Raw genomic sequence first — 26,674 nt, 5'->3', positions numbered from 1 at the left:
CTGTGTCACGGGGTGGTCACGTCCTGTCTTTGTGTCTGCGTGTCCTCTCCTTTTCTTACGGAGACACCAGTTGGATCAGGGTTCTCCAGGGAAGCCGAACCAGGAAGCTGTACATATGTACATATGTGTGCACACGTGTGCCTGCACACACGTGAACACACAGGCAGGAGGTGCAGGGCCTGGGCCGAGCTGAGTGGCCTGGCCGAGCAGCCTGGGGCTGACTCGCTGAAGTGCCGGGGATTGGCAACGCGCCCCCAAACTTTGGAGATGCCCCATCTTAGCATCCATGCACACACGTGTGTGAGCCTGCATATGTGTACACATTTGAGCATATATGACGCATTGACATGTAAATAACTAAAAAGCGATTCGCGGTAAGGAACTGGACTGTGCAGTTACGGAGGTGGTGAGTCCCAGGGTCTGCAGTCAGCGGACTGGAGACCCCAGAGAGCGGCGGTGTGGGTAAGCTCCAGTCTGGAAGCCAGCGGGCTTGTGTCGCCAAGCAGAGCTGACATCTCAGTGGGGTCCTGAGAGCCAGAGAAGACCCGTGTCCCAGCTCAAGGTCCGGTGGGGAAGTTCCCTCGTCGACCTTTTGTTCTGTTCAGATCTGCAGCGGGTGGGGCGAGGGTCCCCCACCGTGGGGGGCTCGCGCTTGACCCCGCCTTCCGAGTCGCACGCCCCTCTCACACATCCTCATTGGACCAGATGCCTGGGCGCCCCGCGGCTTGGTCAGGTGGACACACGGATCACTGGTCACACCACCACAGCCCAAATGACCTCAGTTCTCTTGATTCCATCCTCAGAAACCCTATTTCCAAACACGGCCATACTCTAGATGTGAATTCAGGGGGCTACTCACCCCACTGGACTCTCCTGCAGGAGTTGGAGGCTGGAGAGGTCTGGGTCGCGGGTCAGCGGGCGTTACCCTCCTCAGGCCCCTGCTGCTGTCCCCAGGAGTCCCTTGGGAGTGGATGACCATCCCAGGACCTCAGGGTACAGTCCTGCTGGCCCCGTCTCTGGCCCCATCCAGGCCACAGCTGTCCATTTTGCTGCCTTGCAAAGCCACCTGGAGCTGGGACAGAGGCTGTGCGGAGACAGCTGTGGGTTGGGAGAAGGGCAGCTGTAGTTTTGGGTGCACGGGAGTGCTCACATGCAGCAGACCCAGGACGCAGGGACGTGAAGGTCAAAGGTGGCATCAAAGGAGCTCAGGCTGCAGCACCAGTGTCCTTCTGGGGGGGGGGGTTCACACGGACCACGAGCGAAGGGGGGCAAAAAAGGGCCATTTCTCTGCAGGGTTGCAGTTTAGTGTCTTGTAACCTACATGATATACGAGCTACATAATAGGCCTTTGACTTCAGAATTGGGGTGGATTTGGAAATATTGCAAAGATAAACTTCTGAGCAAGTTCTGCTTGAAATGGTGTGTTTTGAGCACCCATTACTGTCTTCAGATCCTGAAGGGGAAGTTAAGTGAATCAAAGAGACAGGTGCAGTTTTTCGACGAGACGGCCAAGCTCACACAAAACCCCTTTGTCTAGACTGGACAAACACCGAGTGTGGTGTCACTCGGCGCAATGAAATGCCGCAGTGTTAGCCCACCCCCTGCTAAATGCGCACACTGTTCGACGGAGCCCTCTGGGAGCCCGTGTTTTCTCCCGCACGGGCAGGGCGCAGAATTGCCACAGACTGCCGTTGAGAGGGGCATCCACTGGGCCACACCGTGGGCGCCCCTGCCTGCCAGCCGCCGGCCAAGGAAAGGAGGCCAAGTGTCTGCCCAGGCAGTGCAGGGCTGCCTGCCACACCCCGCCCCGGGGCAGGGTCTGGGAGACCCTGGAGGGACCACGGCTGCGGGGAACGGCCTCTGCTCGGGGCCTGGGGGCCTGGCCTGACTCCGGGCCAGCCTCATCTGTCCTGCAGGGGCAGAGGGACGAGCGTAGACAGAGGCTGGGGCAGAAGAGTCCTCCCTCATTCCGACACAGCCGGGAGCTCCCGGCCAGGGCGGAGAGAGCCTAGCCGCTCTAAATGGTGGGTCCTGAATTTGCAGAGGAGCCGCAGGCCACCCAGGAAGGCCACCTGCTCTGGCAGCCCCAAGTGGGGACCGCCAGTCAGCCCGGTGACCTTGCGCTGGTGAGTCAGGTTCTCCGCCTGGATTTCCTGTCGGCACATGCAGGGGACGGCAGCAGCCCAGGACAGCACCTCTCAGCCGCCAGTTCCCGGCGCTGCTCTGTGCACCAGTTACAGTGCCGCGGAGCATCCTCGGCAACCCTGCCGCGGTTCCCATTTCACAGATGAGGAAACTGAGGCACGGAGAGGGTACTCGAGTTCCCCACGCCGCACAGCCGGGAGGCATCAGTGGGAGACAGGGGCTGGAGTGGGCAGGGGCCAACGGGGGGCCTGAAGGAAGAGGAAGGAGGTGCAGGGAGCGGGCAGGCGGAACCGGCGGAACAGCCCGGAACAGGCTGGAAGGGCGGGCTGTGCCAGGGCTCCCCCATGGGTTTCGCTTCTTGCTGAACATCAGCCCCAGGGTTCAGAAGCCCGGCCGGCTGCTCTCTGCCTGTGTGTGGGCGGAACAAGTCCCAGCTGTTTGTGGGGGCGGGCAGCTGCTCCCCAGCTGATAAGTTTCCTCTGCAGAAAGCGTTCTCCGTTCATTTGCCCCGGGGCTCCGTCCGTCGTGGTCCTGCGGATTCAAGTTCACGGGGCAAGTGGGAAGGAGGAGCCTGGAGCGAGGGAGCGACAGACCACCCTTAGCAGCCGAGCCCCTGCTTTCTTAGACAGCAGCTTAGGGGATGGGGGTTCAGAGGGCTGCTCGGGGGCTGCCAGGCTGTGGGGTGGGGGGACTGGGGTAGGGATGGAGGGGAGGGGAGAGGAGGAGAGGGGAGCAACACAAACTATGGGGACCCTGCCTCTTGTGCCCCATGGGCACCGTGGCCCTCCTGGTCCGGAGCCCTCCCCGGGTAGAATCCGGGGCCTCCAAGGACAGCTGCGTGGGACCCGTCAGAGACTGCAGGAGTTTCTCCACTTCGCTGACGGGAATGCCGAGGGGCGGGTCCACCGCCGCGTTCACGGGGAGCTGGACAGAGGTGGGATCAGAGGGTATGGTGAGCCCACCGCCCCGCCTCCCCTCCTCCGTTCAGACTGCAGGGCCCCTCGGCGCCCTTGCCACCCCGGTGGCATGGAGTCAGATCTGGTCCCACTCGATTCTCTTCTGCCTTTTGTCATCATAAGTCACCATGGCGGAGGGAAAAAGACCGACAGCGAAGCCAGCCTCCTGCTGCTGGGTTCCCTCTCGCAGGGCCTATCTGGACATGATGACCTAGGACCGTCGGGGGCTGTCCGGCAGGTGGGTGAGTGACAGCCAGCCCCCGCCCCTGGCCCCGGAGGCTCACGGTGGTGCAATGGCGTCCAGGACCTGGAGCTCCTCTCTTCCTGGGCGGTCGCTAGCTCCTGGCTCATCCACTCTCTCGGCCAGTGACGGCGGAGAGCACATCCGGGGGCCGAGGTGGAGAGGGTGGGGACGTTGTCTGATCATCCCGAAATTTGTGGCCCCCATCACTGTGGCTGTTAATGGGTGTGGAACAATTGGATGAAAATAAGAAGTAAGATGCATCGTTAACGTTAGTATTAAAGCGTGATTGATACTGAATAAGGATTAAGCTGACCAAGTGCCCGCCTTGGGCCTCAGTTCTGTGTTCTGTGCCCCAGGCCTCCCCCACCCCATTCCTGGAGTTCAGTGGGCTGGTCTCCTTCCCCATTTTTGGTGGAAAAAGCTTCCGGGGAAGCGTGGAGCTGGAGGGGCGCCAGACTCAGCTCATGGCAGGGCAGGGAGCCCGCCAGTGTTGTGGGGTGTCAGGGTGGGGGCTGCTGGAGGTGGGTTCTGAGCTCCAGAGGAAATCCCATAGGAGAGGGAGGAAGGTGAGGACGGACGGGTAGTCATGGAGGGCTTCTGGGAGGTGGTGTGGAGGGGGAGGGGCTTGAGGACACCCAAGGAGGGACAAGGAGGACTTCCTGGAGGTGGTGAAGGGGGGACTAGGAGCCCCAACTTCCGATAGCTGCTGTGGCTTTTCCTTCGTCCAGGGGTTCAGAGAGTGAGGGCGAGAGAGAGTCGCCGAGTCATCAGCAGCGATTCTTGCCTGGGCAGAATGAGCTTTGTTCCCCTACGTGGAGGTTGGGGGAGCAGGTGGAGGGACGTGGGACAGTCATGAGAGAGGGTCCCCTATATGGGCCTCAAGACGCTCCTCCCTGGAGCTGCTCCTCTGTCTCCATGCGACCGTCTGCCCCAAGTCTGGGGACAGGCAGTCTCCCTCCCAGTCCTCCCAGGCTGGGCGGCGGTGTGGGCTCCGCCCCCCTGGGGCAGCAGTGCCTTCCACCGGCGGGGGGGCGAGGTCCCAATCTGTCAGAGCCCCTGATGGTCAGGCCCCCCCAGGGTTGGCGGTGTGACTGTCTCGGAGTGGGGACCTCCCATAGACCTGCCACTTCCTGCCTCTGACAGAGGAAGGGAACCGAGGCTGAGAGAGTCCAGTGACTTAACTTTATTTCTCAGTTGTTCGTCCCCTCGGCAAAAATGTGCAGGGTCCTGGTGACAGCCAGGCCTGAGCCCCGGGTTTGGGTGGGAAGGTGGTAGGTGGGGGGCAGGAGGTGGGGAAGTTTCCAGAGAGCCATCCACACCCCTCTTGAGTGACGAAGGCAGCGAGTGTGTCCACGGCCCAGCTCATCTCGGTGGTGACCAGCCGCCTGTCAGGGACCTGTGCAGAGCCAGCCCTGGCGGGAAGCCGGGATTTGGGGGGCAGCAGAGGCTGGGGGCCTCCTTGCCTCCTGGTCATCAGAGCCCAACGTCTGGGGACTTGGGTCTCCCAGAAAACGAAGGGTTTCTCCCCCTTCCAGTCGCAGCCTCACGGGCTTCCCGCAAGTGCCGCCAGGCACCCGGGCGCTCTGGCCAGAGCCCTGAAACCTGCGCCTCCCAGACGTGGTCAGGACACCCGGACCTCACCGGGGAGAGGTCAGGCTCCGGCCTCTGGGAAGGCCTCGCCTGGGCTGCCCGGCTGGCCCAGCTCCACGGGGTCCTCTGGGGACCTGTGCGTGCCCGTGTGGGCCCATGTGAGTCCCTGTGGGCCCGTGTGAGTCCGTGTGGGCCTGTGTGAGTCCATGTGTACCTGTGTGAGTTCCTGTGGCCTGTGTGAGTCCGTGTGGGCCCATGTGAGTCCGTGTGGGCCTGTGTGTGGGGTGGCAGTGCAGCCCAGGAGGCAGGTCAGCCCTGAGCCCCCCGCAGTCAGGAACCACAGGAAGCCATGTGTCGTTCACACCAGAGGCCTTTTCTGACTGAGCCACGGCCTCACCTTTGCTTAGCATTGGTTTGAGGTAGTGAGTTCCCCGCCACTGCTGGTATCCAAGCCGAGGTTGGGAAACCTTCCGTGGTCAGGGCGGAAGTACCCGCACCAGGCAGACATTCCCCAGGCCCTCTTGCTGCAGGGCTGGCTGGCAGCTTGCCCCCTCGCTGCGCCCGTGCCCCCTGCAGAGGTGTGACGTCCCCCCAGCACTGCCTGCTAGCTGGTGGCCTCGGGCAAGGGCGCCGACGTGTGCGAACCATCCAAGCCCCTGTGGTAACAGAATGGGGGTGCCTCTCTGCGGCCATGTGCGGGGTCCATGGACAGACAAAGGAGGACCTGGAAGGGCACTGGCCAGTGAGTGCTGGACACAGGACTGTCCCTGCAGCCACTGTCATGCTAGGGTGAGCCGTCACCCCCTGGCCCTCCCTGTGCAGCGTCTCTGTGCCTCCCCCGACACACACAGCACTGGGACCTGAGTCTGCTGCTCCTCCCCTACGGTGGGGGCTGGGCAGGGCGGCCGCAGAGCCTTCCCCCTGCCAGTCCTCTCCTGCTGGGAACACAGGAACTGTCTGTCCCTGGAGGTGACACAGAACTTGACCTACATCGTGGGGTTTGCGAGGATGATCTCATGGGCTTCTGGCAATGGCTGCTCGCATCAGAGCCCCACTTTCTTCTCCCTGTCTGTGAACGGGGGGCTTTGGGGGCCCCACCCTCCCCACCCACTGCGCTTACTCTCAGCACCATGCGCCACATGCTGGCCCCTGAGTGAGGCCCTGGGTCCCCTGCAAAGGCCTCCTTTAGTCCCAGCCTTGTTCAGTCTCAGGAACCAAGGACCGAGGACAGTGACATGTTCTGGGCAGGGAGGCCTCCGTGTCCCCGGGTGCCCTGGGTCCTCCTGACTGTGCTAGGCTGGGCCTGCCCCTGCCTCCTCCTGAGACCTGAGATCTGCCCGTCACAGGCTCGGAGGGCCGTCGAGGTCCCCTTCCCTCCGCTCACACCCAGCGGCCAGGTGTCCTTCATCTGCATGGTGCCCCCGGACCAACACCAGTGTGTCTGCCACACCCCTCCGTCATTGCTCCTCCTCCATGGCGCCCACTCTGAGCACTCACGCAGACGGTTTGTCCTGCCTCAGTTTACCTTCTGGTGCATGAAGGTCCACGGTGCTTCAGCCACACCGAGACCCTCTGAGCAGTCACCCCCAGGAAGGAACGGCTTTTCCTGGTGGATGGCCCCGGGGTTCTTGGCCAGCTCGCCCTCCCCCTCCACCCCGGTCACCCCCACTGTCTCTGCCAACCTGGCCACCGGCAGAGCCCTTGCGGCCCTGCTTGTCATTCCCAGAGGCAGCCCTGCCTCTCGGCGCTCTCCACCCTTCTCAGCTGGCTTACATAGCCTGGCGCTCGGACCAAGTTTCATAAGTACTAACACAACAATAGCAGCAAAATCAACATAAACATTTCCCGTGAGGATCCAGGGACTTCAGTGGGTGCTTTGGAGGCTGGCAACACTCATCCTCCAAGTCCACCCTTCAGGCATGAGACGGTCCATAATGGGCCACATCTGACCAGGGGGGACCCGAGTCCACGGCACTGTGAACGTTCCCCAGGAGGAACACGCACCTCTCAGTGTCGGGGGGTCAGGGGGTGGCGGGACAGCGCCAGCACCCGATGGACACCCGGGGGCGGGGGTGGTGCCGCCTCCCGGAGGCTGTTTCTTCCTGTGGCGCAGCCCCACCTCCGCCAGCTCCGCCAGCTCCGGTGGTACTTTTGAGACCTCTCTCCAGAGCAGAGCACAGCTGCTATTTTTGTGCTTTTCCTTCTCCTGCTCGGTGTGAGTGACAGCCGCCGCTCTCGGAGGGGAGCCGTGCAAACAGCATGGTACGGCGCGTGGGAAACTCGGGTGGAGCTCCCGATGTGCCACCAGCACGGGGACCGTGTTCACCACTCCCCCCACCTGGGCGGCACGTGTGTTCCCACCGCCTGCTTTCCCACGAACTCACACTCCCGCGGTGGCTCTGGCCGTCTCAGATGACTGCAGGGGGCTTCCTCGTGAGCATCTTCTCTGCCGGCCAGCCCTGGCTGAGCACAACCGAGGTCTGCAAGGAGCTGCCACCGTGGTGGCCGAGCTCATACAAGCCCAGCATCTCTGTCCTCAAGGGTCCACGGGCACCATGTCTGCCTACAGGACCCCTTCCCTCCCCACTGCCCACATCCTTTGTCCCTGGTTAAAAACAGGTGTAGAACCCTGGCTGGTGTGGCTCAGCGGACTGAGTGCCAGCCTTCAAACCGAAGGGTTGCCAGTTCAATTCCCAGTCAGGGCGCATGCCTGGGTTGTGAGCCAGGTCTCCGGTAGGGGGCGCTTGAGAGGCAACCACACATTGATACTTCTCTCCTTCTTTCTCCCTCCTTTCCCCTCTCTCTACACATAAATAAATAAAATCTTAAAAAAAAAAAAAAACAAAAGCAGACATAGACTCGGATCAAATCAGGTCTTGGTGAGCAATAGGCGGGGTCCCTCCGCTCTCAACCTGCGGGAGCTTCCGAACCAGTTCCTGCCGGGCCCGGCGCCAGTGGGGCCAGGCAGTGCTCCGAGGTGGGGCCTGCATCTCACCACCTGCTCTGGCACCTGGCCATTCTCACGTGAGGCCCAGGCGGAGTCTCCACGGGGCTGCCAAACCGACGCTGCCTTTCCAGGCCCCTCTAGTGTCTGCCGGGTGACTGTGGTCGGGGGAGGGTCCTGGACGGCAGGAGTTTCGTCCAGGCCTTGTTCATGCCGAGCTTCCCCAAGTCTGCTCCTTGGCCCTGGGGGCTGTGGAGAAGGGCCAGGGTGTGGCCCCGGGATGGGCCAGCTCCTGCTGGAGATCCATCTCAGACTTTTGTCCCCACGTGCAGAAGAGGCATCGGAGGTGTGGCCCAGGTGTGGCTGGCCAATCCAAGGAGGCTAACCGGCCATGAGGCAGCTGCGGTCACACCTTGGGCACTGCCCAGAGAGGGCACAGACATGACATCGGAGGGCCAGTAGCCGGGCTGAGGGCACGTCGTGGGTCCCAGATGGCCCGTGGAAGGGCTGCCACAGGGCGCGGGGCCTGTCTCAGGCGACCCGGGCGGCGCAGGAGGTGTGGTAGCGTCAGACACAGGAGGCTGGGCCGACGCCCCACCCCCCGCGGAGAAAACATTCCTGCCCACGGGCTGCCCACCCTCCACTTGTCAGCGCCTCACTCCTCCAGAATACTTGCTGGGGCCCGTTGCCCAGGCAACCAGACGCTGGCACCAGCGCGTTGCCGGTCCCTCCCAGCACCTGAGACGCCTGTGGAGCAGCCTCCTCAGGCCCTGCAGACTCCAAGCTCCTGGGGGAAGGAGATGGGCCTGGTGAGCAGAGTGGAGGGGCCGCGGGGCTGCCTGTGAGCGCTGCAGGGGGCTGCAGTGTCACCACGGAGTCCCCGTGACACCCCGAGGTGTGGGTGCCCGTGTTGACCCCATTTTGCAGGTGGGGAAGCTGAGGCTCAGGGAGGTCACACGGAGCCGGGACTGGAAGGCAGGCAGCTGTTCTGAGCCCGGGGCCACCACCCCACTGTGTGGCTTCTCTGAGCCTCTTTTTCTTAGGGGTGAAGGGGGTAGTTCCCACCCCCCCAGGCCCTGGGGGTGGGGCACAGATCCTACATCTGCACGAGGGCCTCCGGAGCGCAGCCCGGGGGACGTTGGGGTGTGGGGAAGTCATGGTGGGGGCCGTCCTGTGCCCTGGGGATGTCCTGCAGGGTCCCTGGCCAGCAGCCGCGCCCCCTTCCCTGGCTCTCCATAGTTGAAAGTGTCTCGACATTGCTCTGTGGCCCCTCAGGCATAAGCGGCCCAGGCAAGGAGCGCAGGGGTCTAAACGCCCCGTGTGGGTGGTGAGGCCTCACTGAGACTTGGGGTCATTGTCCTCTGCCTGCTCTGGACCACAGGGCCCTGACCTCTGTGCAAGGTGGGGAGGGGGCATGGGCGAGAGCACGCCAGGCCCAGTGCGGGGTCCACAGGCTGGATTGTCCTGGGGGTGGAGCCACCCCCGTTACGGCTTAGGAAGGTCTTGTTTTTGCTCTTCTTTTCCTCATACGTTCCTGGTCCCGCAGGTCTAGTATTATCCATCCCCTGGTCCTCAGCCTGGAGACCGCAAGTCCCAGGGGTGGGCTGGACCGGACGGCTGTTCCGTCCAGCCCGGACACCCTGAGACTCCTGCAGGCTAGTGAAGCCCGAGGGGCAGTGAAGTGGACACGCATTTGGGATGTGCTCTGGCTCTGCCCACACACCCCTGTGGTGACCCGGCCATGGGGGCGGCCACGTTACAGCCGGAGCGTCCTCTCCCCTCGCAGGTGCCTGGCTCGCTTGGGCTTTGGTCCCTCCTGGGCTCAGGCCCAGGAGTGAGACCCACTCTTGTGGGTGTGAGAGGACCCTCGTTCCAGGGAAGAGCAGTAGCTGGAGACGTCTCATTGTTCTGGAGGGTTCTATCTGTTGGACACTGCAAGAGGGGTGAAGGGGACGTGACCAGGAGATGTCCAGGTCACCGGAGTGGGGTCCCGGAGGGCGAGGTGAAGCCGGTGCGATCAGGTGCAGCGAGGAGCTTTATCACAGACAAGGCGGCGGAATTCCTGCGTGGTGGGGACGGGGGTCACTCCCGGGATGCCGGGAGGCCAGCACGGCCGCTCTGCTCTGCTACGGTCTCTGCAGATCCGAAGTCTGAACATGGCAAGTTTATTTAGGCAAAGGAACCAGCGGAAGGGGGGACAGGAAGCCCCCGGACCCAGGTCACGCTCCGGGGGTGCTGGCAGATGCAGCGGGGCTCCCAGGTCCCTGAGCCCCAGGTGAAGGGACGTCCCCGTCTGTGGGGGAAGGGCGCCCACGAAGGGGCATGGATCACAGGAGCCGGGCATGTGCCGGGCAAGCATCGCTGTTTCTGCCACCTGCTCCCTGAAGTCACGTCCCTCTGGGCACGACTGAGAGACCCCTGTGACATTAGTGTCAGAGGCGTGCACCATCTGAAAAGGCCGGAGGCCTCGGGGCCCGCCTGCCGCCGCTGTCCGGTGGGAAGGATGGAAACCCGGGCCAGCAGAGTGAAAGCAGCTCGCCCATGACCAGGGCAGCTTCTCCACCACACAGAGTCTTCCCGGGGTGGCTTGTTTGTCCCAAGAGCAGACATGTGGGACACAGGTGCTCCACAGTTGTCTGATGCTGGGGTTGTACGCGGGGTGCTTGTCACTGCCCTGGCAGGGCTGCGGTGAACTGGCCACCTCGGGACACCTCTGAGGCCCCGGGTCATCCTGGAGACTCCGGGTTGCAGAACCCAGACCCCTGCGTGAGCTCCGGCCCAGCCAGGGCTCTCCCGTCCCGGGGCCCCGGCACCTGGACACGGCTGTCCCCTGGGTGGGGGAGGAGTGCCACCTTGGGGGGAAGAGGGGTCTTTGTCTGCCCTCATTGATAGTGTTTTTTTTGTGAGGAAAATACACAGAAGGCATTAAATTGAATCTCAGTTCACTGAATCTTATTAAACTGTTCTTGGGGAAAAATAAGATTTCAGTAAAAATTCCAAAGGGGAGGTGTGGGAAAGCGACAGACTGGAAAATAAGGTGAGACGGAGCGATGGCCCTCCACCCGGACACCGTCGGTGGGAGCGGAGTGCCGGGCTGCTTGTTCTTCGCTTCCGAGTGCGGGCCGGGACCCTGCCAAGCGGGGGCCACGGAGGCCTGCCCCTCTCCGTGGGGACCCGGGGAGCGGGCTATGTGGGGACGAATCCGAAGTCTGAGTGAATGGCCCACCCAGAGCGCCACGGCTCCGAGGGGCTGGGGTGGGCCTGGGTGTCCTTTGCGATGCCCCCCAGGCCGGCCTCCCCACGACCTTCGCACACACCCACTTCTTGCGGTATTACATACCCCGAAACTCGCCTCTTAAATACGTCCCTGCCGTGGTTTTATGTGTTAAAAGGTTGGGCAGCCATCCCCACTTCCAATTCCAGAACAATCTATCACCCCAAAGACAGCCCTGGTTCCCTCCCGCTCCCAGCCCTTGGCCACCTCTGATCCACTTCCTGTCTCCGTGGGTTGACCAACTTTGGACATTTTGTGACCGTGGGATCATGGGGCATGGGGCCTGCTGTGACCGGCTCGGGTCCCCTCACGTGCTGTTTTCCAGGTGTCGGCCCCCCTCCCACGGCCGGGACGGGCCCTTCTCTATCCGCACGGCAGCTGGTGGGCGCCGGGGTCCTTCCCATGTCTCCCAGTAGGTGGCATGCGGCTGTGGTCCTCAGAGACGCGCTTCTGCGTGGGCCTGTGCCGACACCCCAGAGCGGAGTCACTGGGCCAGCTGGTCATTGAGTCCCTGAGGAGCCGCCGACTGACTGTCAGGAGCAGCTGTGACGTTCCGTGTCCACGTGTGGGAGTTCCCAGGTCCCCGCCCCCCTGCCACGTGGAAGGGCTCCTCTTTGCATCTGCAGCCGTCCCGTGGGTATGAAGTGGGGGCGTGCTCCTAAGGGGTCCGCGTGTGCCCAGAGTTCGGGGGGCCCGGCCCATTCGGAGGATCGCTCGCCCGCCCTGGTGGTTAGTGGCGTCGCTGTCACAGCTGCAGCTGTGGGACCTCTGAGAGGCCCTGAGTTCCTCTGCCCTCTTGCCGGATGGATGAAGAACCTCTTCGTGGTGAAATGGGTGTGGACTGGGGCCTCCCAGCACCGTGCCGAGTGGGGTCAGAGAGAAGAGCGAGGCAGAGGGCCTGGCAGGACGCCAGAGGGCAGAGGTCACTGGCCCCTCACCCAAGCCCGTGGTCACAAGGCAGCCTCAGCCCAGGAAGCCCTCCCTCCTGAGTCTCAGGACCAGGAAGGTCCAGCTTGCAAACGCAGGCCACAGGGCCTGGCCACAGGGCAGAGAGTGTGGGGCCTTGGCCCCCGGAAAGAGGCCAGTGGCGGTCCCTGCAGGGGGCAGCGGGGCTCCCGACCTCACTGTGGGAGGGGCCCGGGCCCGGCGGGCTGGCTGCTGGGGGAGGGGTGCCGCCTCTGTCCGGGCCTGCTCACCTGCCCTCCTGACTCGCCCGTCTGAGCAGGGCCGCCAACCTGTAAAAGAGGAAGACAACCCGGGCCTCCAGCCCTTGCAGTTGGTGGATTTTTCTGCACAAGGGCTGGGTGCTGTGGAAATGAGGGGGTTTCTATGGCAACCAAAGGCGGCTCCTGATTGGTGAAAACCAAAGGAAAGGTCCTGTGTGTGAAGTTCTGAAGCCCAGGCCCAGGCCCAGGTGCTGCTGCTCCTGTGGGGAAGTTTCCCCGACCACTGTGGGCGCCGGCTGGCGGGCTGGTGGGCCGCTGCTCTCACTCGGGGGCCCCGTGGGGGGTGTGGGGGAACGAGGAGGCCTGGGCCTGCCACAACGGGGGTGCCCTCTGGGCTGAGGCAGCACCCCGGCTCGAAGCAGCACCGCCCCTCTGAGGATCGGTCCCCCCAGGTACGCAGATGCTGGGAGAGCCAGAGGCCCTCAGCCGTCGACCTCCCTGCAGACACGGAGCTGCCCTGAGTGTGTGCCTGGGGGATCTCACGGTGACCTGATTCCTGCACGCGGTGACCGTGGCCTTGGCCGGCTGTGCCGGGAAGCTGGGTCCCGGCAGAGCCCCGTGCGGGGCCATTAGCCTAATGAGCAGTTCCTGATGCCTGCAGCAAAGCACTTTCATCCGGATAGAAAACCGGGCTTTATTGTTTGGGGACCAGTCCTTTCTGCTAATTCTCGCTCCTGAATGCAGTTCATTCCTTTGAGCGTGTGATGACGTGTAGACACCAGGTCCGCCCCCAGGGGGGTCGGCGTGGGGTGCGGAGGGGACACACGCACAGCCACTCTCACATGTACAGTCCTCGATGCACTCACGCATGTGCTGACACACACATGGCTGCCTTTGCACACAGATGCACACTCCCAAACACACTCACGGACACCCTCATCTCACGGACACGCAGGTGCATTCACACACGGACGCGGCACACGCCCAGCTGCACACGGACTCGCCCTGACCATACTCTCTGCATTCACACTCCCGTGCACACTCTCACTCAGTGACTCACACTCAGCCCCGGTGGATTTCCCTTTAAAGCTGCACCCCCAGTGAAGGAAAGCCTGGAGCCCTTGCTCAGGCGGCTCTGAGAGGCTCTGTGGGGGGGCCCCGAACACGCGGAGCCCTTGCCTACCCCTACCCGCCACAGCCGTCGAAGTGCCGGGTTCCCGTCAGCCCCCGGGGTGTCCTTGGTGACGAGCGCTGACTGAATGGCACCTGGAGCCGGTTCTCAGTCACCGGAGCTGGTGGGAGAGGCTGCGTGGGCTGGGTCCCCACCCCCTTCCACGTGGCTGTCCCCAAGCTCTGGTGTCACGTGGCAGTCCCTGAGCACACCTGGAAGCTCGTGTTCCTGAGAGAGCTGGCCCGCCACCACCCACCTTTCTCCAGCCCCCAGGGAGGTGAGGGGCGGGTGGTAGGGTTTCCAGCCCCTTGCAGGCAGGTGGACAGGGAAGCATAAGTGCCCACAGGTGGCATGCCGGGCCAGAGCTGGCGTGCCCGTGAACTCTCTGTGGACCCACAGCAGGGCAAGGTCCCCGAGGAGGAGGCCCTAACAGGGCAGGTTCCCCAGGAAGGCGTTTGAGGTTACAGCTGCTTTGAAACATGCATATTCGATGGATACAAAGAGGCAGAAGCGGAGGGGGTTTGCAAGGCACACAGCATGGGGCAGGGGCGGGGCCTGCTGGCTTTTGGCCCCCCCCCCACCCCGCACAGCCCAGTGGTCCAGCCGCACTGAGAGTGGACACCTGTCCCTCCGGAACTCAGCAGAGGTGGCTGTGGGCTGAGGGTTGCCTGCCATGGGTGGGTGACCACTGTGACCCCGGGGGACTCCTCGGTCTCGATGGCCCTGCCCTGCCTGCCCTCCATGTCCTTGCTGCCTGTTTTATTCTGGGAGTTTTTAGCAAAGTGGGGTCTGGGAGGTGGGCTTGTGGGCCAACAGCTGGGGGCCTGGGGCTCAGTTTCCACCTGTGCGGTGGGCAGGGTTATGGGCGCACCCCACGTGTTGCGGGCTCCTTGGAGAGATGAGACACGTGACTGCACGCCCATGCCAGCTCTCGGGACATGTGTGGTCAGGACGGTTCTTTTAGAAGCTGATTAATAGATCATGGGACGGGCGGGCCTTTGAAGTCAGCTAACGAAGGGTGTTGGTTTCCCTTTTGAAGTTGGGATGAGCGCCTGTCATCGAGAAGAGCAGGTCCTCTGCAGGGGGCGGGGCAGGGAGCGGCGCCCCCGCAGGCCCCGCAGACCCCACGCTGACTGATGCGCCTCTGTCTCTCCCGCACAGCTCCCTGTCCATCCGCTGGCCGGGCCGCTCCCTGGGAAGCCAGGCTTGGATACTCATAGCCATGTGTCAGCTCGCCGTCGACCTGCCCGCCTGTGAGGCCCTGGGCCCCAGCCCCGAGCTCCGACTGCTGCCTCGGCCCTCGCACCGGCCGCCCCGCTTGTGGAGTTTCAAGAGCGGACAGCCGGCCCGGATCCCTGCGCCCCTGTGGAGCCCGCGCCCGGCCCGCGTGGAGCGCAGCCACGGGCAGATGCAGAGTCCTCGTGCCAAACGGGCACACAGACCTCGGGACCAGGTGGCCGCCCTGGTGCCCAAAGGGGGGCTCACCAAGCCCCCGGCTGCCGCCAAACCCAGCCCTTCCCTGGGCGCCTCCTCCTCCTCCTCCTCCCCCGCGGTGGGCGGCGGGGCCCCCACGGACCAGCAGGCCCTCCTGAGGCGGGGGAAGAGGCAGCTGCAGGCGGCTGGTTTCAACAGCTTTGACTTCCGAGGCGGCAGACCCACCACGGAGACCGAGTTCATCGCCTGGGGGCCCACGGGCGAGGAGGAGGTCCTGGAGTCCAACACCTTCCCCCACGGCCCCACCACCGTCTCCAGCTTCCAAACTTGGAAGACAACCGTGGCCACCACCACCACGGCCACCACAGCCACCTCTGTGACGCTGCAGACTAAGGGGGTTACCGCGCCCCTGGCCCCCGGGAACAGGGTCCCGGGCGGGGTTAGCACAATGCAGCCTTCCACCAGCCCCAGCAAAGACCGCGGCACAGACCCAAAGCCCCCACGGATCCCGGGAGAGACCTCAGGTACGTGCCCTCCTTTCTGTCTGGGCTTCGCTCCGGCAGAGGGGTTTCCTGGGGGCCTGGCTGGGGACGGACGCTAAGCTTTGCCTGGGCGATGCTTCTCGGTGGCACTGTGCTTCCCAGTGGTAGGACCTGAACCAGATGAAGGCCCAGGAGTCGGGCGTGGGGCCTCCAGGAGGAGCAGGCACTGTGCGTCTCACGGTGAGCTGGCACATGAGTGTGCCCGGCAGGTGTGGGCCGAGCCCCAGGAGGCAGAGCCAGGCTTCTGCAGCTGGCAGATGGGCAAGGCCTGGAGAGGGGTGCTGTGCCCACCCTGCGGTGTGGGGGCTACGGAGCCCGGCCGATGTGGAGCTCCGTTGTCCAGAATGCTGGCCTCCATGTCCTGGGCCAGGGCGGGGACAGATGTGGGCACAGCCAGTGTCATCAGGGGTGTGTGGGGTCTTCAGGGGCCCTCAGGAGTGTGGCTCTGCAGGCGGCCACTCCCCGGGGCAGTAATCACTTCAGACAGATGGGGAGGCCGAGGCTGCCGGGAAGGAGGGGCCCCTGTGCTCCTCGCTGGGGCCTCCCGGGGAGATGCGGGCCTGGGGGTGTCGTTTCCGCGGGGGTTCAGGGGAGGGAGGTCAGGACGAACGGCTCCCGTCCTCCTGCCTCGGTCGCTTAGCTGCGTGTGGGCATGTCCACTCCTCGGCTCTGGACCGTCTCCTGCAACGTCATTCGGTTTTCCTTCTCCGCCTGCACCGCGCCCTCCCCCTGCTTCAGGAGGAGGGGCTCGTAAACCGCCCCCCAGGCCAGGGCCTGCCTCTGCCCCCACGGCCCCCAGCCTGCACCCCACACCATGAGGGGCCGAGGAGAGCCCGGAGCAGGGGGCCTCTGGGTGCCCACCTGCCCCCAGCTTCCTTTGTCTCTGAGCGGGTCGTGGCTCTAGCTCGCAGGTGGGATCCGGGCGAGCACACCCCGGAGAAGCAGCCCTACTTGCTGACGGAGGACGGGCACTGGGGAGTGGGGAGTGATGCCATTTCCAGGGCAGCAGCCCCCCAGGGCTGGGGGCACCAGGCAGCCTCTGCCACCCCCGGCCCCCTTCTGCCCATCCAGAGATTTGGGCTCTGCGGGCCCTGGATGGGCCTCGTCACATCCCAGGAGAAGGAGAGGATGGCCACTCAGGGCCCGCCTGTAGTGCTGTTCCCTCTGCCTGGACCACTGGCTGGGTCTCCACGTCCGGGCTGGCAGGCAGGCGTGGCCGGGAGTTACACCGGTTTCTTGGAGGGGGAGGCTTGGTCCGGTGGCCTACTTTCTCCTCTCACCAGGGCAGGAGGAGTGTGGCTCTCCTCCTGGGCGCCTCTGCCCTAGAGAGCAGCACATCAATGAAAGTGAGCCCGGCTCTGCGACAGGGAACTGGAGCGAGCCACGGGAGCTGGGCCACGGGAGTGCGCCACGGGAGTGCGCCATGGGAGTTGGGTGAGTCTTTGGGGCTGAGCACAGCCCGACTCCCGTCTGAAAGCCACGGCCCCAGGGGCCCGAGGACAGGTCACCAGGCGGTTGTCCCTGCCTCAGCCAACCCCTGAGCCGTGGCGATACTGGAATGGAGCGCTGCCTTCAGTTGCTGTAGCCACCTCTGCACGCGTCACTTACGGAGGAGACACGGATGAGAAAACAGGCACCATTTATTCCAAATTACATTCGTCCCTACGACGTTAAACGCCGGGGACAGCGTCATAAGCTTCGCAAATTGATTCTCGGTACATTGGACGCCTCTAATCCAACTCAACAGATGCTTATCTTGGAAAAGAGTTGTGGTTCTTCATAATATAATCTGGTGCTAGATTAATTTGTTTAGCAAAACAGATGTAAAGGGGGGTAAATATGTGTGTTCTAACGCAGAGAGGTGTTAATTCTGGGAAGCCATGCCGGGGGCCCAGACGGGACGGCCAGCTTCCAGGCCGAGGTGAGGAAGGGCAGGAAATGCTGGGACGATTCCGCCCCCTGGTGAGCCACGGAAGGCCAGCTGGTCTCACATGGGGGACGCAAGCCCCCGGGACACAGAGCGCCCGTGCAGGCACCCTGGGCATCTCTGTGGCCTTTGGGCCACGTGGCTCTGGGCCCCTCACTCTTCGTGGAGCGTGACTGCTACTCACACAACTTTGGCAGAATTTGAGGTGGGGGGGGGCGTCTCAGGGATCGCAGGGCTGTGTGTGTGTGGTCAGTCCACACGCATGTGGACTCCGGGCTCCACCGTGTGGAGCTGCGTGACCCTGAGGAGGTTCATCTCTGTCTGCTCCACTTTCTTCTCAGTGACACTGAAGAAACGCCTCTCCTAAGTGCCAGCTGTGAGGGCTCCGTGAGCGAACCAAATGCGAAGTAGTGCTGCTCCTGGCACCTAAGAACCGCCAGCACGCCTGTTGTTTTTATACCCAGCAGGCGTGACTCAGAGGGGAGCACTGCCGTCGTCAAGGGCGACCGGGCTGCCAGGGACGCGGGAGTCTCGTCATCTCCGCACACCCGTCTATGCTCGCTCACTGCCAGACGCTCCCCAAAGTCTGGAATTCGGGTTTCCGGGAGCGATGGGAGGGAGAGGAGGGTGTCCACCCCCTGCTGTGCTCCAAGCCAAGACAGGGATTTAAATGCTGAATTCGTGAAGTCAGGTCTGCTGTCCGAAGACCAGCGTTTGGAGTCAGACTCTGGGTGTCGTGAACTTTGTTTTTGTTTCTGTAGAGAAATGCCGGGGAGGGGCAGGTTATGTTTCATTGTCTGTCCATAGCGCAGGTGCGGGTGGGCATAGGAAGGGCAGGGGCTGGTGATCTGGGGCCCTCTGCGACCCCTCCAGAGCCAGCATTACCTGGAACACCGATTGGAATGGTCGGGGCCCCCTTGCCGACTGCCCCGTAAGTGAGGTGGGGGGAATCTCCCCCAGTGTGGTGGCTAAAAGGGCCGCCACCTGCCTTCACACTCCGGGCACCATCTGGCATGACCTGTGTCAACGGGGGCTACCTGCTTGTCCTCTCTGTGCCTCATTGCAAGTGACAGAGTCAACCGTCTCACAATGTCGCAAACGTTAAGCAAGACATCTGTGCCTGGTGCTCAGTGCTTGACCTGCACAGCTGCTCAGTGCACATTTGCTGCTGTTAAGATGACAGTGGTGATGGTGCAGGTGACACCGGTGATGAAGATGGTGGTGGTGATGGAGATGGTGATGCTGGTGGTGATGCTGGTAATTATGACTGTAGTAATGATGGAGATGATGGAGATGGTGATGATGGAGATGATGAAGATGACAGGGATGATGATGGGGAAGGTGATGATGGAGATGATGGTGGTGATGGAGATGGTGATTATGCTGATGCCAGATACAATGATGGTGGTGTTGGTAATTATGATCATGGGGATGACGATGCCAATGGTGATGATGATGGTGGTGATGATAACGACCGTCGTTTGTGATGATTTGGAGCCTCCAGCCAGCTCTCTGTTGGCTGCTCCATTGTGGAGTCATCTGATGAGGTTCCAGGTCCTCGCCCTGGCCTGGGGGCTCCCTGCAGGGGTAGATTAGAGAAGGCACCAGTGAGGACCGGCTTGGGTTGGAAGGTCACGCAGCTCAGGCTCTCGGAGGCGCTGAGCTCTGGCCTCACGCGGTGCTGGCAGAGGGTGAGCGACGGACGGAGTAGAAGTTCACTGTAGGTCAAGGGCAGAGGGCTCCCCAGAGTGGCGCACCTTCCTCCTGTGACAACACCCTTGTCGGTCATGTTCTGAGTCTGGAATCACACAGTCCCCCTGGAGAAAACAGGAAGTCATTTCCTGGGCTTTCATCTCGGAACTCGTAAAGGGAGCGGTGGGGAGTCCGAGCCAGCTGACTTCCGTCCCTGCCTTTGCCACAGCAGGAGCTCCCGGCCGTGGGCGTTGGCCCGCGGCGGATGTTCCGGAACGCTCTCCGGGCCCCCATGTTCGGACCTGCCTGCTGGCACCTGGGCCTGGAGACTGTCCTGCCTGCTCAGCCACTTCTGGCACTTAACTCAGCTGCCCCTGGTCATACCCGGCAGGGCCACGAAGCCCCGCAGGTCTCCACTGTCACTGAGGGTCTGCTCCCTTGAAGATTCTCAAGCATGGGTGACACGGAGCAGCTCAAGGATGCAGTGGCTCCGACGTCCTCCCAGTCCTGCCCGGCGGTTTCTACATCGGAATTCACTCGTATGTTGCCAAGGACGATTTCTAAGCTGCATTGTCCTTGTCACTGGGAGGCCTTCAGTGTCCTTCAGCTGTGTCCCTCTGTGAGCATGAGCGATGGGCTGGTGTCATCTCCTCTCGCCCTGATGGTCACCTGACCTAGACAGTGGAACAGCCTCGGGAGCAGGTCTCGTGATGACGAAACGGTTTTTCAAGCGCCGGGGTTGGGCAGGGAGGGAGAGCAGGCTCCCTCCTGCTGGGTTCCAAGCCAAGATGGTGCTTTAAATGCTGAGCCCCTTTTAATTAACTTGCTGGGTGTTTGCTACCAGGGAAATGAATCCGGCCTTGATTTAAAGATATTTGAAGCAAATGACTCATGAACTTCAAAAGTTTCAAGTGGCTTAATTAGGATAAAAGTATCCACGCACAAATAAGCCAACAGAGCTCTCTGCACAACATTCTGAACTTGGTCAGTGGCCTGGCCGCCCCGGGGGGTCTAAACCGGGACTTTCTGAATGGATGCCAGGCAGTAAGTACCTCCTGCGAGCCAGTGGGGACCTGCAGCCACGTGGAGGATGGGTCCACGGGGTCTGCCCACAGCCCTCGGGCCCCGCCCAGCCTCCTGGAGCCCCCCTCTGTGTCCGCTGAGCAAAGCTGTGTTCCCCGCAAACCGATAAATGAGCTCCGACTCATTGAAGCAGCCTGGATTCTTCTGCTGATGGCTCTATCCTGGCTTCCTTTCATTTCCCTTTTACAGGCTGCCTGCTCCAGCTTATTGCATTTAGCGCTTCTTAAGCTTCGTGGCTTCCCCCAGGGCCTCATTCTCCTTCTAAGAGCAGTGAGGTACCTGAAGGTTCTTTAATTCCTACAGATCCCTGGTGTTTATCCTAAGGCATTTTCTACCTGGGAGCTGCCTCCCTCAACTATCCCAGTCCCATTCGTCCCTTCCCCCGCCCCTCCCGGCCCCCCAGAGCTGCAGGAAGAGGCCTGGATCTGCACTCCCGCCACCTGGAAATGGGTTCCCTCCCAGGGTGGTAGGGTAGCAGGAGACAGCCCCCTGCAGAGAGTGTCTGCCCCACACCCCGAGCTCCACCCTGGATGGACGGCACACTGACTCAGTGGTTTCCACCCACTCCCAGCAGAGGACTCCAAGTGTGGGATTAGAAGTTAGACCACCCACGTTCGACTTTAGACTTGACTCTGCTAGGAGGCCTGTTTGAGAGGCCCTGGCCGCCGGACCACCAACTCTGCTCAGTTGGCGTTAAATGCCACCCGCTGTGTGAGGAATCTGTCTGGGGAAGGGGGACAGCTAAGGACATGGGCTTGCACCAGAGACAAATGGCAGTTAAGGACTGGAGAGAAATGTTGCAGAGGCCCAGCCCGGGCAAGCACATCTCTGTTATTCCGGAAGCAGGCATCCAAGGACGGGGGCCAGTCCAGGCGGGAAGGGTGGCCAGGTTTCCTTGAAGAGTGGGTGCACCCAAGTCCTGAGGATGAGAGGTGTGCGGCGGCCCCGAGGGACAGAGGGTGGTACAGGAGTGGGTGCCGAGGCCAGAGCTCCGGTAAGGCCGGACGCTCGGAGGGCGGGGGAGCTGGCAGACCACCTCCCTGCACTCGGTCTGCGCCATTGGCACAGGGGCTGGGTGGGTGAAGCCGTGAGGCCTGGGGTCCTGGGGGGCAGGTGGCTGCGGACTGGACTCCAGAGCCATTATTTGGGGTGAGAAGCGGCCCTTTCCCTGAGTGGGGTGAGCCCCTTCCCCGCCCCACCCAAGAGTCTAACTGGAGAGGGTGCCGGGAGAGCACACCTGGTAGGAGAAGCAGCAGCCTCGCCTTCACAGAAGGTGGGTTCCGCGAGAAGCTCCAGCGCCACCCGGCGGCCGTCCGTGGTCGCGGAGGCTCAGCCGAGACCACGGCAGGCAGACGTGTGACTCAGCTGCCATATGGTCAGACAGGCCTCTGGGCTTTGCTTTCAGTGCAGCTCGGTGAGTCTCCGCCTTCAAGTCTGTTACTAGGAGCGGATGATCAGCAGAAATGGAGAAGTGAGTTTCCCTTTCCAGAAGTTTCTTTCAGCAGGACAGCCCAGAATCTCCCCACTTGAGTGACAGAGACACGCGGTCCCAGAGCCTACGTCTGGGAGCAGAGCCCCTGCCCTGACCCAGACCTGGCCTGGGCCCCAACCTCCCGCTGTGCCGACCCCTGCGGTAGCCACAGGGCTTGGGGGGCTCCGGCTTCCATGCCTGCCTGGAGACCTGGGCAACGCTGTCTGCCTCGGAAGGTCACTCTGAGGCTTGCCTGTGAGTCCAGCTGCAGAGCCGAGCCCACAGTGTGCCGAGCAGTGCTGACAGGCTCTGAGGGCAGAGCAGCCCAGCTCCCTTGGTGGCTGTGTTGGGGCAGCGGGACAGCTCCTGCTGGGGACCTGTTTTGTCTCTTTGGCGCCCTGCCCTGCGGAATTAGGAGTAGCCCTGGGGGCGCAGGCCCTGCCGCCGAGCCAGGCTCAGCGAGCGGTCAGTCTCTGGTCCGTGGCAGCTGACACACCGCTGAGACCAGTCCGGTGCCCATTTCCGACCACCAAGGAGCTGCCCGCCCATGAAGCCACGCCAGCTGCAGCCCCGCTGCCTTTGGTGTCTCTGCTGGCCCTCAAGACTGGTGAGGGCGCGGGTCACTGTCAGGAGAGCTGGAGCTCCCAGCTGGGCCACGCAGGCTGCTACCCCATGGAGAACAGGCTCTGGGACCTGCGCTGCCCTGACCTGGGTGTAGGGCCAGGACCGGGCACCGGGCAGGCAAGGAGATTTATCTCTCTAGGTGCCCTTCCTCCGCCCACCCCAAAGCTTGTCCCAAGGCAGCCGAGGGAATCACTCGGGAGCATCGTGAAGAACCTACTGACCTTCGGGAAGCTTCTGTGCTAGAGCAGAGGCAGGTCACCCAAAGTGTGCACGAACCAGTGAGCCGCGCAAGCTTGACAGGCATGTGATGGAGACTCACCTGGTCGGAGAATGTGGGGTGCTGTGGGCGTGGCTGAGCGTGGGGGCGGGGCTTGGCTGGGGAGAACCAGTGACTGCAGTGTGGGGAGGAGCCCTGGGGGTTGACTGGCGGAGGAGCGAGCACTTGGTGGCCACGGTGATGCTGCCGGGTGCCACGGCCCCAGCAGGTTTCCACGTCTGGGCCACAGCGTCCAGCCCTGGAAACGTCCATGTTGGGCTGTTGATGTTGGGCCCCATCTTCTGGTTGAGTCTTTGTCTTCACCTCGGGCCCAAGACTCACGCCTCCTTGGTGTCACCAGCTCCCTAGGGGACCCGGCCACACTGGGCCTGTGGCCCACGACACAAGAGAGCTTGGCCCCAGCCCCGCTGCAGACCCCTCCCCACTGGCTCTTGTCACTCACAGGGCTTGCCGACCCAGAGGGTGCTGTCCCTGTCCCCTCCCTTCCGCCCTGGCCAGTACCAACCAAGCTCATTGTTCTTCCACGTCCAGAAGAAAAAAATCAGTGAAATGAATTCGACATCAATGCCGGGAGATGGCTCATTAATTAATACACTTGGCCAACTCGACTTCCTGCCCGTAAATGGTAGCTACAGTGAGTGAATAAGCGGACCGGGTTCCGGCCAAGGCACCGACAACTTCTGCCTCACCTCATGGCGGGGGCAGGTGAGCACAGGTGTGCCGTGAGTCACTGCGTCGGTCCCGACACTTGGGAGTCCAGCTGTGGGGCAGGAAAGCCCTTGCCCACTCACTCGGAGCTCAGGTGCCTCCCGGGGGCCGTGGTTTGGGCTCCTGGCCTCTGAGGTCCATGGTCACAGTGTCTGGCTGCCTTGTCCACTCACCTGATTGCTGGATGCCACTCAGTGCCAACGAACCATCATGCCACGCCAGCAGATGCCAAATAGAACTTCCATGCAGGACAGAGCTGTGGGGGCTCTCTCTCTGCCCTGGGTGCCCAAGTTACTTAGACCCTGTGGTTTACACAGCCGACGTTCACGGCCTTGGCACTGGAGGCTGGAAGCCCAAGGTCCAGGCACCGGCAGGAAGGCCTCAAGGGAGAGTCTGCCCAGCCTCCCCCCTGGGCCCGCTGAGGGCATGTTTCAGGGGTGCGTGTTGGTCCCATGTGTGCGAATCCCCGTTTGTGAGGACAGTGGACGTACTGGATCAGAGTCCTCCCTGGTGACCCCGTGTTAACTTGATTACCTCTGTAAAGGCATAGTTCCAAAAGGTCGCATTTGCAGGTACGGGGCAGAGGTTAGGACCTCAGCATCTTTTGGGGGATGAGAGAGTCCACCCATAACAGGACCCCCATGCTTCCTCACCCCCTCACCAATCAAACACAGCTCGCCTCTTTTGTCTCTGGGGGGACCCTGTATCCGCAGAGGGCCTACGTGGCCCCACACCAGCAAGGCCTCAGGAGGGGAAGGAGCCCTTTACCCACAAGAACAGATGTTTCTGGAACTTTCCCCGACCACGTGGAGTTTTCACTTCCTGCTAGAGGAGGAGGCAGGCAGGAAGAGAAGCAACCTGCTGCTGTGAGTGGAAGACAAGCCTTTGTACCACTTGATTTTATTGTCACCTTTAGCTTCGGGGATGGACGCGACTCTCACTTCTGGGTGAGTGTGCCCCCCCCCCCTCAGCCTGGAGCCTGCAAAGAAGGGAGTGGTGGGAAAACCTGTACCTTCCTCTTGACCTCACCCCATTTCTCAAAGGTGAAAGCAAAGCAAAACCACAAACTGCTGCGTCTCCTGCTGGACTTGTCGACTGTGCAGGTCGATCCGGGGAGGGTGCGGTGTCTCCCACTAACCCAGATAACTGGAACCTTGTGGAGCCTCTGGATGGCACCTCGGGACCTGGGGTCTCTTTCAAGCCAGAGCCTGAGGGGAAAACATGTCTTCCCAAAGAGGACAACACAGCCACTTCTGTCCTCTGGTGCTGAGCCCACACCTGCTGGATGGGGACAGCCCCTTCTGCTGTAGGGACAAGCATTTCTGGAGCACCTGTCAGGTACAGCTTAGACTGGGTCCCTCAAAGGTGCACAAGAAAGAGCAGACACTCCGAGCGACACTGGATGCCCCCACAGCCCCCTCCCGTTCTCAGTGCTCAAGAGTTCTCATCACAGCCTGCTGGATCGAACCTCACCTGCACTCCCCCTTTTGGCTTCAAAGCAGGGAGCAATCTCTTTTCCCTTGAGGGTCTCCTCCTCGATTCAACTCCCCAGATTAACCAGATAATGCAAATGCTTTTACGGTGAGAACACTTTATTGTTGTTCTTTCAAAGTGACACTCACTCAGACACCTTCAAAACGCTGCGGTTTCTGCAGACAATGGCCTCCTCTTTCATCTCTAGATGCCCCCAGAGAGCTCAGGAAAATCCAGGATATCAAAGCCTGCTGTTGTACACTTTAAATATGTACATTTTTATTTGCTGATGATCCTGCAAAGCTGAGGGGGAGAGAAAAGTCGGGACAGGACAGGCAGGCCACGGGGCCTGGTCGGCCACCGAGCAGGGCGCCCCCACTGCCACCGTCTCACCTCAGAGTTGCCGGGCGGGCTTCAGAGGGAGGAGCAAGCAGGTGTTTTGAAGGGCCCGTGGCCTGAAGGCTTAGTGGGTGACTCAGAGCAAGCTCGCTGGGACATGGGTGCGTGACACTCAGAGGGGCCGGCTCTAGTGGCACTCACCCTGCCCATGGCGAAGGGTCCCCTCTTTGGGGACCCCTCTTTGCCTGGTAGTTTCTAGAGACAAGCCGGAGCTGCACCAGGCTCCTGGGAGCCCGCCCTCCTACCCACTCTGACCTGGGAGACCAGGGCTCTCCCCCAACAACCATCTGGAGGGGCCTTAAGGACGGTCTTGTCCATGCTGCCCATCCCCCAAGACCCCTCCTGGAGGCCAGGGTGCCCCCTCCTCGTTTGTACTGCGACAGCGATGGAGGCGGGGAAAGGGACACCCGTCACTGTCCCGGGTGTCTGTGAGTCCTCAGAGTGCTCTGGATGGCAGGGGGCGGTGCCCACTGGGGAGAGTGGCTTTCAGGGGACAGATGAAAGCATGCCTTTCTCCTGGGGGCCAATGTCACACATTTCCACAGGGCTCTGAGGGTGCACGGATGCACCTCAACTGTGTCCCCTCTTCTTCCTAGACAGCCTGTGAGGGACGCTGGTGGCAGGAGGACCCTCGGGCTCTGGGTGTACTGAGGGGGCCCCGCAGGCCATGGGAACCCAGTGCCTTCTCTTCCTGGGACCTTTCATTGCTAGGGTGTCACATGGGCCAACCCAGGCAAGTGGCAGGGTGGGCTCCTGAGGGAGCCCCTGGAATTGTGCTCCTGCAGACACAGCCTCACCGGTGAGCCAGAGCACCACCCTGTCCTGGTGACCTGGGCTGCCCGGTGCCGCCAGGGCAGAGCAGCTTAGCGGGAGCGGAGGGGGGGCCGGCATGCCACCCCTCCCCGAGACCTCAGTGTGCCTGTCGTGCCACGGGGCGACCCTCCGTCTGGGCGTCCATACGCACACGACCATGTGTGACCACGCCTGGTGAGTGAGCGTGCGGCTCCTTCTCTCCCTGCGGTCCCCGGGAGGCCCTCCTTCCCCAAGTCCATGTCTTGGCCTGGACACCTACCTGTGTGTGGCCCTTGGCCGACCCAGATCCCCGCAGATGCACTGAAATAGGATTTGTACCCTTCCCTGCCCAGCGGGGTCTCTCGGAGCACGCTGGTGTAGAGAACAATTAAAGAACTGTCGAAACACTTATTTTCACCTTGGAACCTCCCTGGGATTTCCCGGCCCTGGGGCTGCGGGCCGCCGCTGGTCTTCTTCCTCCTCCTCTTGCAGCGCTGAGCCCGGGCTGGCCGGCGGCGGCCCCCTGGGCTTGGCTCAGGTGCCACCTGATTTATTTTTATGGAAATGCAACACCCCTCCCAGAACGCCTGTCTGTCCTGAGACCCAGGGGGCCACACAGACCCCTCCTTGCCCAGGGCCCCCGCTGCCCTGAGGAACGTCATTTCCAAACCCCGGTTTGTGAAGCAGGTGGTACAGCAGGGAAGCTGCCCAGGTGAATGTCGTCTGCTCACTCATTCATTCATTCATTCATTCATTCAGGGC

General features: G+C 62.2%; 1 protein-coding gene across 1 annotated transcript in view; it reads left to right on the top strand.

Moving 5' to 3' along the window:
* The first annotated feature begins 10,929 nt into the window (after positions 1-10,929).
* The window catches only part of AJAP1 (adherens junctions associated protein 1), a 38,126-nt gene continuing 22,381 nt past the window's right edge, over positions 10,930-26,674 (top strand). Inside the window, exons 1-3 of the mRNA XM_053660160.1 lie at positions 10,930-11,069; positions 11,479-11,565; positions 14,652-15,448. Of these exons, the coding sequence (XP_053516135.1) occupies positions 10,930-11,069; positions 11,479-11,565; positions 14,652-15,448 (1,024 nt within the window). The remainder of the gene's footprint in view (positions 11,070-11,478; positions 11,566-14,651; positions 15,449-26,674) is intronic.

Source organism: Artibeus jamaicensis, unplaced genomic scaffold (assembly GCF_021234435.1).
Source record: "Artibeus jamaicensis isolate MK-2021 breed Jamaican fruit bat unplaced genomic scaffold, CSHL_Jam_final scaffold_847, whole genome shotgun sequence".
Taxonomy (NCBI): Eukaryota; Metazoa; Chordata; class Mammalia; order Chiroptera; family Phyllostomidae; genus Artibeus; species Artibeus jamaicensis.
This window is presented reverse-complemented; position numbering and strand designations above follow the sequence as displayed.